Genomic DNA, 13,362 nt, shown 5'->3' on the forward strand with positions numbered 1-13,362 from the left:
GAGCTCTACTGAGGTTACAGAGCATGGGCAGAGATTTTAATTATAGATATAACGGTCCATCACAGAACTATTAGACAGATCGTTATTCACAAGAGGAAATCAGACATGCTACTGTGCACAGGCTAGTCCTCTGAAAGCCAAACCTAGGAGAAAAGGCCATTTCCTTGTACGGTGCTGCTAATATTGCTTTAGAGTCTGAGAATGAAGAAGTTAATCACGGGTAAAAAAATGTCACAAGTGACTATTAATAGCAGCTGATTTTTAACTCCACTATCTTTTCTCAAAACTTTATTTATTCTAGCTGATTTAATGCAAGTAATGAAAACTTGTGCATACAACAGTGCGTGCACACACACACACAGAAGTAATAAGTGGTAATTTTATGTCCTTCCAGAGAAAGGTCCTGCAATGAGCGCTTTCTTTGTATTCGCTCACCAGGGCTTTGGCTATAGCTGACTTTATTGGGAGCAGGATCAGGCTCCATGTTTAGTGCCAACCATAGACTAAATTAAATTCAGCATCCCAGCTGACATCATTGACCACACTGTAATTATACTGAATAAGAATGGTTTTTAGTTTTAAAAGCAATTTCCGATCCCCAGCCCCTATGCCAAAGAAAAGTTCTCTGGTTTTCAGCAGCTTAAGTCCAAACATGGAGTGGGACAGGGCTGCAGTGGAGAAACGTGATAAGATATCTTCAAATCTTCAAAGGACAAAGAGACTGAACTGTGTGTTTCTTTATCTCAGTAGAACTCTTTTGAGTAAGTGACATTCTGACTCTGCGCTCTTCTATCTTGTTGAGGTCAGGAAAGGACACTGACTCTAAAGCCAAAAGTCTAGGACAGTGGCTCTCAATCTTTCTAAGCTACCGTACCCCTTTCAGGAGTCTGATTTGTCTTGCGTACCAAGTTTCACCTCATTTAAAAACTACTTGCTTACAAAATCAGACTTAAAAATATAAAAGTGTCACACCACACTGTTAATGAAAAATTGCTCACTTTCACCATATAATTATATAATAAATCAACAGGAATATAAATATTTCCTTACATTTCAGCCTATAATCTACAGAGCAGTATAAACAAGTCATTGTCTGTATAAAATTTAGTTTGTACTGACTGCGCTAGTGCATTTTATGTAGCCTATTGTAAAACTAGGCAAAGAGCTAGATGAGTTGATGTACTCCCAAAAGACCCCTGCGTAAGCCCAGGGGTATGCAGACCTCTGGTTGAGCATCACTAGTCTAGGACACCCTTCATTCAGTTTTACTGTCTCTATCCAGTGAGGCCCTCTGCTGGCTGGACTGTGGTACCACAATCAGACAAGTGCTCTGACTCCTTTGTAAAACCAATGTCCTTTAGTACAGCTCCACCCAGTCACTACTCCTGTTGCCCTCTCCATCTATTACACACAACCCTGCTGTTTTCTAACTAATGAGCCTCTGAAACAGGCTTCAGATCAGGGATGTGCACAGGAATAAAAATGGAGCAAAGAATCCTGTGGCACCTTATAGCCTAACAGACGTTTTGGGGCATGAGCTTTCGTGGGTGAATACCCACTTCCTCAGATGCATGTAATGGAAATATCCAGGGGCAGGTATATATATGTGTGCTAGCAAGCAAGCTAGAGATAACGAGGTCAGTTCAATCAGGGAGGATGAGGCCCTGTTCTAGCAGTTGAGGTGTGAAACAACACTGAACAGTGCACTGATACACGGGTGCCCTCCCACCAACAGCACAAGAAAAAGAACTCCACATGGACTCCTCCTGAGGGTCGAAATGACAGCCTGGACCTATACATTGAATGCTTCCGCCGGCGTGCACAGGCAGAAATCGTGGAACAACAACATCGCTTGCCTCACAACCTAAGTCGTGCAGAACGCAATGCCATCCACAGCCTCAGAAACCACCCTGACATTATCATCAAAGAGGCTGATAAAGGAGGTGCCGTTGTCATCATGAACAGGTCTGACTATCAAAAGGAGGCAGCCAGACAACTCTCCAATACCAAATTCTACAGGCCACTTCCCTCAGATCCCACTGAGGAATACACTAAGAAACTACAGCATCTACTCAGGACACTCCCTACACTAACACCAGAAGAAATCAACATACCCCTAGAGCCCCGACCAGGGTTATTCTATCTACTACCCAAGATCCACAAACCTGGCAATCCTGGACGCCCCATCATCTTGGGCATTGGCACTCTCACTGAAGGACTGTCTGGATATATGGACTCTCTACTCAGACCCTATGCCACCAGCACTCCCAGCTATCTCCATGACACCACTGATTTCCTGAGGAAACTACAATGCATTGGTGACCTCCCAGAAAACACCATCCTAGCCACCATGGATGTAGAGGGTCTCTACACAAACATCCCACACACAGATGGAATACAAGCTGTCAGGAACACTATCCCTGATGATGCCACAGCACAACTGGCTGCTGAGCTCTGTGCCTTTATACTTACACACAACTATTTCAAATTTGATGACAATATATATCTCCAGATCAGTGGCACTGCTATGGGCACCCGCATGGCCCCACAATATGCCAATATCTTCATGGCCGACCTGGAACAACGCTTCCTCAGCTCTCGTCCACTCACACCCCTTCTCTACCTACGCTACATTGATGACATCTTCATCATCTGGACCCATGGGAAGGAGACTCTGGAAAAATTCCACCATGATTTCAACAGCTTCCACCCCACCATCAACCTCAGCCTGGACCAATCTACACGGGAGGTCCACTTTCTTGACACCACGGTGCAAATAAGTGATGGTCACATTAACACCACCCTATATCGAAAACCCACCGACCGCTATGCCTACCTTCATGCCTCCAGCTTCCATCCCGGGCACATCACACGATCCATTGTCTACAGCCAAGCACTGAGGTACAACCGCATCTGCTCTGACCCCTCAGACAGAGACCAACACCTACAAAATCTCCACCAAGCATTCTCAAAACTACAATACCCACACGAGGAAATAAGGAAACAGATCAACAGAGCCAGACGTGTACCCAGAAGCCTCCTACTGCAAGACAAACCCAAGAGAGAAACCAACAGGACTCCACTGGCCATCACATACAGCCCCCAGCTAAAACCCCTCCAACGCATCATCAAGGATCTACAACCCATCCTGGACAATGATCCCACACTTTCACAGGCCTTGGGTGGCAGGCCAATCCTTGCCCACAGACAACCTGCCAACCTGAAACATATTCTCACCAGTAACTGCACACCACACCATAATAACTCTAGCTCAGGAACCAATCCATGCAACAAACCTCGATGCCAACTCTGCCCACATATCTACACCAGCGACACCATCACAGGACCTAACCAGATCAGCCACACCATCGCTGGTTCATTCACCTGCACATCCACCAATGTAATATACGCCATCATATGCCAGCAATGCCCCTCTGCTATGTACATCGGCCAAATGGACAGTCTCTACGGAAAAGGATAAATGGACACAAATCAGACATTAGGAATGGCAATATACAAAAACCTGTAGGAGAGCACGTCAACCTCCCTGGCCACACTATAGCAGACCTTAAGGTGGCCATCCTGCAGCAAAAAAACTTCAGGACCAGACTTCAAAGAGAAACTGCTGAGCTTCAGTTCATCTGCAAATTTGACACCATCAGCTCAGGATTGAACAAAGACTGTGAATGGCTTGCCAATTACAGAACCAGTTTCTCCTCTCTTGGTTTTCACACCTCAACTGCTAGAACAGGGCCTCATCCTCCCTGATTGAACTGACCTCATTATCTCTAGCTTGCTTGCTAGCACACATATATATACCTGCCCCTGGATATTTCCATTACATGCATCTGAGGAAGTGGGTATTCACCCACGAAAGCTCATGCTCCAAAACGTCTGTTAGTCTATAAGATGCCACAGGATTCTTTGCTGCTTTTACAGATCCAGACTAACACGGCTACCCTCTGATACAGGAATAAAAATGTGAGTCCTTTTGGAGGGGCATGTTCTGTGCCCTGGCTGCAGCCCCAGGGCCAGAGAAGCTGTCAGTTCCTGCTGCCGGAGCCAGAGGAGCTCACTCTCCCCTCTGCAGCCACTGGCCAGAGTTCTGTGCCCCTGCAGATTATGTGGGGGGGAAGGCCCCTACTTGCCCCCACCTTGTGCATGCCACTGGGGCTAATACAAATTTCTGCTACAAGCTGGGGGTTTCACAAGCTGGCTGAGCCCCAAAGTGGTACAGCTGTGGGAAAAAGCAAACGCGATCCTTGGATGTATCAGGCAAAGCATTTCCAGAATGATGGAGAAGTATTAACACCATTGTTCAAGGCACTGGTAAGACCTCATCTGGGATAGTGTGTACAATTCTACTCACTCATGTTCTGCAAGATGAATTCAAACTGGAACAGGGGAAGAGAGGAGCTACTGGGATGATAGGGGGAATGGAGCGCCTAGCTAATGAGAGGAGATGGGAAGTGCTTGGCTTGTTTAGTCTAGCAGAAAGACGACAGAGGGGATATGATTGCTTTCTATAACTACATTGAGGATAAACAAGAGGGAGGATGAAGAGTTATTTAAACTATAGGACAATGTTGGCACAAAATTGGCCATGAACAAATTCAGGCTGAAAATTAGAAGGTTTCTAATCAGAGGGGTTTTTGTTGGTCTCCTTCCTCTTCACATCAGAGGGGGCCATAGCTGGAGATGGCACATTGGATTGGGTGGCCAGGGCTCTGAGGCAGCACTGAGCATTCTCTAGTGCTTGTCCAAATTCTCAGGGTCTAACTGATCGCCCTATTTGAGGTCAGGTGGTAATTCTTCCTCCAGGTCAGACTGGCAATGACATTGGAGAGTTTTCATCTTCCTCACAGCATATGGGTGCAGGTCACTTGCCAGGATTTTTGTGGCTGTATCTCACCTAATCAATTCCCTCACATTGCAGGGGCTTTGGCATTGGAGCACCTTGGTTCCTCCTATTCTCTCCCTGTGGCGCATAATAGTTTAGTCTCCTGTGAACTTTGATACCTGGGTCTAATTCCAGTAGTTGGCTTTAGTGTGTATGTCCTGGGTGGCTTTGGTGGCCTGTGGTATATAGGTGGTTACACTAGATGATCCAGGGGTCCCTTCTAGCCTGAAACTCTGAATATATATGAATACTTATTGTCTTTTCAGTGCATATTTATTAGTAATTACATTCTAAATTTCCTTCCTATCCATTTATTCTTCATTATAAGTCTAAGTAATGATGACATTTTGGGCAAGAGATGGCTTACACTTTAGAGGCAGAAGTTATTCAAGTTAAATTGGTAGTCAATTGATTTCATTTATTAGTCCCAGGATATTTATATTTGCATTCCTTAGTTTAAAGAAGGGATTGTTGGTGGTGTAGATCCAATTTTTGTTTTCAGTCATTTAAGGTAGGTTTGGACTTCACCCTGCCCCACCTGTACCATGGGCTTTGTTGTTACAATTGGATTTAAAAAAACTTTTTGATCACTACTGTTTTCCGATTTTCAAAAGTAAGGACTCTAAGTACCTTTAGTCAGGCACCCAAATGGCCTAGTTTTCAAAAGTGCTGGGAACCCAGCAATTCCTATGATCTTAAAAGCATTCAGCTGGGAGCTTATAAAGATGCACTGCTTACCAATAGTGTTGCATCATGGGACTTTGTTTCAAGTCTATTCAGTGAAGATTATCAGTTAAGTAAACATGTTAAAGATTTATGTAGATTATTACCATTCCAGTTTGTGCTAGGGTGAGAATTCCCTTTGTATATACCGCATGATTTGAAGAATTGTTTTTTAAATAAGAATATGGATAACTTACTTTATAAGGATTTATTTGCTGTACATAGATTATTGCTTTACCTACACATCTAAGGTATTTACTGGAATTTTATGTACATCTGAAAATAACACACTGATCTTTTGTACCAGTGTCTTAATCCCAGGCACACACCTGGCAGAAGGGTTTCCCCCAGAACAGATATTACCCCAAAAAGTCAGGCAAAACACTCGAGTGTGCACAGAAGTGTAATTTAAAAAAAGTCTTTGAAGTCCTTCAGCGTATTAAAATACCTGAGATCAAAGTACAGTCTGTAGCAGAGACAGTGTCACCTTCCAAGCTGGTTTCGATGCATAGCTCTTAAAAGCTGTACTTAAGGTCTGCAGGGTTCACTGAATTCTCTGCAGGAGTCTCAGGAGTTGCTGTTGGTTTTCCTCACTCTCCAAATATTCAGCTGCCTGAGCACATCTGATGTGGATTCCTCTTATTTGAACTGATTATCTATCAGGGTTCCTTTCATCTTTGCTTTCTTGGCTTCCAGCTCAGCCTGATTAGAAAAATTGGGACAGAATGATAACGCTATACAAGAACAACATCACGAGTAACTTTCTCTCCAGCACTCTGAGATATGATCTTCTGATCTGAGCATTACTAATGCCGCATGCAGCAACCTGTCATCTAAGTGAAGAACAAAATGCTTCAAGTTTCTTCATTCACTACCCTCTTTGCTTCTGGGTGCAAATCAGAAGGTGGATTACAATCTTTGAAGCCCCAAATGGTCTGGTACTAGTTACATAAGAGGCCATTTCCCACTTTATATCCTGCACTGGCAGGAAGGTGAGCTAGATAATCTAGTAAATCTTTCCCATCTCCAATTTCTATAAGCCTGTCGCCATATTAAGATCACCAAGCATGTTCTTACTGTTGGTTTCTAAGTTGACCTTTACAGGACCAGCAGCAGATCTACTGCACCCGGCAGGCCCTCCTTTCTGTAACTTACTCCCTGTTGTAGCCTATGCTAAAGCCTGAGCGTGGCAGGCTTGAGGACACAATGTAAGGCACATTCTGTTGCTCAAGTTCTGGGATAAATTTCCCCCAGCTCTGATCTGACCATTCATGGGTTAACTGGCTACAGAGGCTGCCCTGATTGCACCAGTGTCTTATGAACTACCCTTTTTGAGTAGGTCTATATATACTTTTCTATAATCTTCAATTTTAGAGGACTAGAGAAAATTTCTGTAAAGTCTTCACCATATTTTACCTCTCCTCTCAGTCCTCTGAGGAGATGTCTAACAACAGGAGCTTACACCACTGGGGGAAAACCTACAATAACTGTGTGGATTTTCTTTATATTCTTTAATTTTTTTTTCAAGTTAGAAATACAAAGCATAGAGATACAAAGCAAGTTAGAAATACAAAGCATAAATAATTTGGACTGCTAAGCTTAACAACCGCCCACCCCGAAAGCGGCATGTGAACTCTGTAAACCCACTGTAGGGTACTAAACTATGCTGCTTATGTATACTGCCACCAGACCCAAGGGAACTGGACACCCCGCAAAGATACATTTGCAGCAACAATACACTGAAAAGAAAACAGCCTTACCAGTTCCTGCAGCCTCCTTTTGCTCATGCCTTTGCGTTCCAGCTGCTTTTCAATCACTTTAGCATTCTGTGCATAGGAATCTGCAATCTCTCGCTGAAAAAATATAGTGTCACTGTGTTATACTGTGGGCCAGAATTGCACTGCCTCATTGAGCTCATAAGAGAGATGGGCAGGATCAACTTCCAGCTGACTATAAAGTTAGAGACAATGTGAGCACTACCCATCTTTAGTGTGGAGTCTGCACCCGTGAAAAGATCTCCATTGTGCTGCTGTATCTCTATACAGCGTTCTGTCCTCCCAAAAGATTTCAAAATGTTTCAGATTGGCAGGCAAACTATAAAATGATAATTTCTCCTGCCACTGAAATGCAGTCACCTCTAGGGTGCAGCATGCCTGCTGTTTAAAGTGCATGGTAACAACAGCTTAGAACAGGAAGTAAAGAATCAGGACCACAAGTCATTGGCCAGTTTTAGCCATCACCATGATGTTCTGGCTGGCACATGCAAAATGCAATCAAGAAAGGTTGATATGTAATGTGTGCTCTGGACCAGGTCTCTTCATTAACATCATGGCAGAGGCAGTTCAGGGGAGATCATAACGGCTAAAGGAGTTGTGTTACCAGATGGAAGACTATTAATACTACCATACAAGGAGACTGTCACTTGCATGTTAAAATATATTAATTACCTGCTTATCTATATGCAGTCTTAACCAAGCTGAATACACCTGACTTGAGATCATCCATTTATTTCAACCAAGAACATCGCAGAATGAAAAATAAACTGAGGAGAATTACAAGGAAGGAGAAGCAGGAATGAGGTCACAATTCCCCTCAAATTGCTGCACAGAGGGAAAAGTAAATTAAGGAGCCCTCCTAGAATAGAGAGGCAGAGAGGATGGCTACTGCATAGTAACTCACTAGTATTATTTGTTAGCTTGTCCTAGAAGATACCCATCTCACTAGTACTAGTAGGATGTTCCATGATTGTGGCATGAATCTTATTAGCCACAGAATGTTCAGGTAGCCAGATACTATGGTGAAGAGCACAACATAAATACTTAGATGGATAACTGAGCATTCTGTCTGACTGAACTTCCATGGGGAAATTCAAATCTTCTATTTGATGAATAATGGACTTCCCTTATGTATGGATCAGACTGAAAGGCTAAAATCGATTTAAATCGGAAGTGTTGCCATTCAGATAAGAAACTTCTGGAGAGCTTAGCTTTGGTGTCCCAACAAAACCCTTGTGTAACTTGGTATCTTGCTGGCATTAGCAGGGCAAAGAAAACTCACTGCTTCAATCTCTTCCTCCTCTTCATCAATGGTGGAGACTGTGACTGAACTGAACTTGCCCATGTCTTTTGTCCGTTTGGTCATCATCACCTAGGAAATGAACAAGAGATTTTACTTTAGTTCAGTGCACATTAGTGTTACCAATAACTTTTCGCTACTCCATAGCTGTGAAGGCTTTTCTTGTAAATCCATACTGTTAAGTATTGCCTTTTATGGGAGGCACAGTAAGATTAACCACATGGGTTCGCTGGTACCAAGAAGTGCCAGGTCTTGGAATTAATGTACTCAACACCAAGAATTGGAGAGAAGATAATATTCAGGTGACAAGTCTGAGATGCTTTCAAATGGATCTTCTAGGTTGCTTAGGCCAAAGATCTAACAGGTGTTGGGATCTCTTCGCACCCTTATTCCTCTGTCCTCCGGTTTCAAAAACTTCATGTTAGTCTTCCTTGGCAGAAGTTGAATGCAGTCAACACCACTATTTCAGGTAAACTAGAAGAGATCATTAGAATGACATGGCACAGGGGCCAGGCATTCTAGCAGAGACAGCCAGACCGATTAGGTCATTTTGTCTATCCACACCCTTTCAAAAGGCAAAGATAGCTTTGTAACTCATCTAAGCCTATTTACCTTTTTGGGAGGCTCCTGTTTCTGAGTGTATATATTTGTTTTCCCAAAGCCCTGGCCAAACTTGACCACAGCTCCATCAACAATGAAAGTAACTGGGGCATTCTTCTGCTGGTGCTGGTAGAAGAGCAGAAGTCCACACCTGGAAACAACAATACATCTACTGGTGAAATAGTGCAGATCTCAGTCTCATGCTCAGAGGCCTTGGTTGTAGTTTATTTACCAAACGGGCTTTAAAAACAGCCTGTACCGCAAACTAGTCCTGTGACCATGTAGCTAATTAGCCTTTTTGTACAGGCTGGAACTTCTTTTCAGGTAACCGATCAAAGAAGAAGACAGATCGTAGACCAAACATTAGAACGTCAACAGGTGAAGAGCCACAGATTGTCTCAAAAGCCCATTTTATAATCCTGTCTTGTCTTTCCTTCCATTATGTGATACGTACCCAACTCTCTCCCTGCTTTCCTGAGCTGCCAAATTGAGAAATGCAGCAAAAATGAAAAGTGCAATCAAATTGTGACAAATGCGAGTACTGGTAAAAGGCTGGTCTTTATATTCTGGCCCCAGCTACTTGACCAGGATCAGGATTACAAAATGTTAATATCCCCATCACATCACATCAGTCAAAAATCTCCTATCTCCAGGAGCTACTCTTACAAGAAGAAATGTTACTTCTAAGGGGGAGTGACACACAATGAAAAGTAAAAAACAAGCATCTCTTATGCTGAAATGATTTGCTCTGCTGACACTTACTTCCCACATTTCTTCCTGTACTGCCGCTCAATACCTTCAGGTCTGGGGGAGAAAGAGAGAATTTACAGAAAAATGAAAAGGCATCAGCTACTGCTGTCTAGATACTAAGGAGGAGAGTGCATTAGAAACACCTAAGAGTAAACAGAAATAATTCCAAATGAGCAATGAGATAGTGGCTTGGGTGTTGTGTATACCTAACAGATCTACAGTTCATTAGGTGTCCATAAAGGGGTAATACATAGTCTGATTCTGGACACCAACTAAAAGAGACATGGGGGAAAGAGATCACGAATGGGGCATAAAATTAGAATCGCTGGAGGAGTAGGGAAGGCAGGAAGACACATCACAGCATCAGACCGTAGTGGAGTAGTGGTAGGCTCAGGGCAAAGACACCTTTTCTTTTAAACTTTTAAAAAGATTTTTCTTCAAGAAAGGCTTGCTACCTTGACTTTATCCCTAATGAAATCTCAACATCCTTCCTTACTTGAGCTGTTGGTCTGTTTTGTCTTAGGGCTTATCTATATCAACACTTAATTCACAGCAAACTGGGGTCTAAATCTACCCCCCATTAGCCTGCTGTGCACAGATTGACTCTGTGGACCCTCCTGCCCCATTCTGAAAGGAGAGTAGAGTCAAGCACACTACAGAACTTTCAGTGCATGGCAGCAGGGTCCACATGGACAATCTGCAAACATCTGACTACTGTGGATAGATTCATGCACAACCTAACTGTCCATACAGACAAGCCTTTAGTTTTCTCTCTCAGACTGTACATTCTTTGGGTCAGAGAATGCGTCTCAGTCTATGGTATGTTGTAAAGGGCCATGTAAATGTGTATGAGATTTTTAACAATAATATTCCCAAACAGAGTTAAAAGTCACAGCAAGACCAGAAAGCCGGAGTGCTGTAATTTACCTGAAATCCAGGAGAAGAGGAAAACAAAGCCCAAGGTCCCTGTCCCCAAATAGGCTGCACTTTAACCTGTCAACTCTGTATTGCAGTGACCAATGTGTTTATAAAAGTGATTTACAATAGGCTCTCCATGGCCTCCTTTTATCAGAAATGCAACAGCAGGGGTGCTGGCAGTACAAGCTTCTTGGTAACTGCTCACTTCAGATTAAATAGTTTTGCTTCATGTCTGCTTTTGTTGTGGCCATGAAATAAGGGCCAGATTGGGTTTTTCAAATTTAATTTACCATCAATAGTAATTTTTCCTCTGGTAAACAGGAAAGAGAATTAGCATTCATATGGCATTCTGTCATATGATTGAAGTAGCCCAAATGGGGACCTAAACTATTTGACTATGTCTCTTTAATACCAGCAAATGAGCTGATGACCGTGTTAACGACTTCAGATTTAGTGGTACTCAGGTTACCAATTTTAGGAGTTATTTTCATCCAAAAATTTGGAGCACAAAGAGTGACAGTATCACAGCAACTGTCAAGGAAGCCAAAGGAGGAAGAGAAGATTTCCTACCTTCTGAGATAAACATTTTCCTCCTCCTCTGTGTTACAGAATTTATGGGCATGTTTGGCTGCATCAATCACCCGAGCTCTGTCTCGAGGCCTCATGGGCAGTTTCTCCAGCTGACAGTCTGCAGAAGTGAAGAGAGAGGCTGTTATAGAATGCAGATTCAGATCCATTGCTAAGGGAGGGAGTTCTGATTGTCAAGAGAGTTCATCTGAGATGAAAACGCAAACTTTGAAGGGCGCCCTCTTTTTTTGGGGGGGGGTAAACACCTAGTAACTTTCTTCGTTACACATTTCCTTTAAACACCTCTTTATCTCCCCACCACCACCACCACACACACACACACACACACACACACACACACACAGAAAAACAGCCACACAAAAGCATTAGTACACTCTGTTAGATTTCTGCAAGATTTCCCTGCCCCCAGGCCCTAGCTGCCCCTCCCCACGGGTCCCGGTCCCTGCCCCCAGACCCCAGCTGCCCCCACCCGACGGGTCCTGGTCCCTGCCCCCAGGCCCCCACCGGACGGGTCCCGGTCCCGGTCCCTGCCCCCAGGCCCCAGCTGCCCCCTCCCCACGGGTCCCGTCCCTGCCCCCAGGCCCAGCTGCCCCCTCCCCACGGGTCCCGTCCCTGCCCCCAGGCCCCAGCTGCCCCCTCCCCACGGGTCCCGTCCCTGCCCCCAGGCCCCAGCTGCCCCCTCCCCACGGGTCCCGTCCCTGCCCCCAGGCCCCAGCTGCCCCCTCCCCATGGGTCCCGGTCCCTGCCCCCAGACCCCAGCTGCCCCCTCCCCACGGGTCCCGTCCCTGCCCCCAGGCCCCAGCTGCCCCCTCCCCACGGGTCCCGTCCCTGCCCCCAGGCCCCAGCTGCCCCCTCCCCATGGGTCTCGGTCCCTACCCCAGGGCCCAGCTGCCTCCTCCCCATGGGTCCCGGTCCCTGCCCCCAGGCCCCCACCGGACGGGTCCCGGTCCCTGCCCCCAGACCCCAGCTGCCCCCTCCCCACGGGTCCCGGTCCCTGCCCCAGGGCCCAGCTGCCCCCTCCCCATGGGTCCCGGTCCCTGCCCCCAGACCCCAGCTGCCCCCTCCCCACGGGTCCCGGTCCCTGCCCCAGGGCCCAGCTGCCCCCTGCCCCAGGCCCAGCCGCTCCGCGGCGGGCGGCCCGCCCGGCTCACCCAGCACCAGCACCATCTGGCCGCACAGACAGTAGTAAACGTGCAGCGGCTTCTCGCCATCATCGTACTCCTCGCGGTCCCGGGTGTCGGAGCAGACCACGGAGCGGGACACCACCTTGGGCATGGCGGCGCCGAGCGAGAGCAGCCGGCGGGAGCCCTGCCCCTCGGCCTGCGTCGGGGTCGGGCCGCCCCTTCAGGGGCTGGGCCTGGGGTAGGGGCCTCGGCCTGCCGCCCCGAAGCGCCGCCCCAGGGGTGGGGCTGAGCGCCGCTGGGGGTACGCTGGGGCAGGGGTGGCCGTGGGATTGGGGGGAGGGGGGCTAAACACGGGTGGAGTTGGCCTGGTGTGGTTAGACGGGGGGAACTTCTCGAGCTGGGGGGTCAGTGTACGGGGGGGGGGGCTCTGGGTCGTGTACAGGGGGGTGGCCGCAGCTCTGGGATGATGCATCCGGGAGGAGGGGCTGCTCTAGGAGGTTATACACTGCGGTGGGGTGGGGGCTGTTGTCCTGGGATAGTATATACTAGGACCAGGGGGAGCTGCCCTGGAATGGAATACACTGGGGGGGGGAGGGTTGTCCTGGGTTATATGTGGGGACTGCAGTAGCATAGATTGTATAGTGAACTGACATGACGTAATGGGGTGTTTGTATGTTGTGACAT

At 46.3% G+C, this 13,362-nt stretch overlaps 1 protein-coding gene across 1 annotated transcript; it reads right to left on the reverse strand.

Moving 5' to 3' along the window:
* Positions 1-5,816: 5,816 nt before the first annotated feature.
* On the reverse strand, positions 5,817-12,870 carry STEEP1 (STING1 ER exit protein 1). The gene is made up of 7 exons (XM_050964552.1): positions 12,706-12,870; positions 11,537-11,654; positions 10,061-10,102; positions 9,311-9,449; positions 8,681-8,770; positions 7,384-7,476; positions 5,817-6,325 (listed from the first exon to the last, which is right to left on the reverse strand). Exons 1-7 carry the CDS (start codon positions 12,827-12,829, stop codon positions 6,263-6,265), a joined length of 669 nt encoding a protein of 222 aa, XP_050820509.1. The 5' UTR covers positions 12,830-12,870; the 3' UTR covers positions 5,817-6,262.
* Between the last annotated feature and the right edge of the window lie 492 nt (positions 12,871-13,362).

The sequence above is a fragment of the Gopherus flavomarginatus genome, chromosome 8 (genome assembly GCF_025201925.1).
Source record: "Gopherus flavomarginatus isolate rGopFla2 chromosome 8, rGopFla2.mat.asm, whole genome shotgun sequence".
Lineage (NCBI taxonomy): Eukaryota > Metazoa > Chordata > Testudines > Testudinidae > Gopherus > Gopherus flavomarginatus.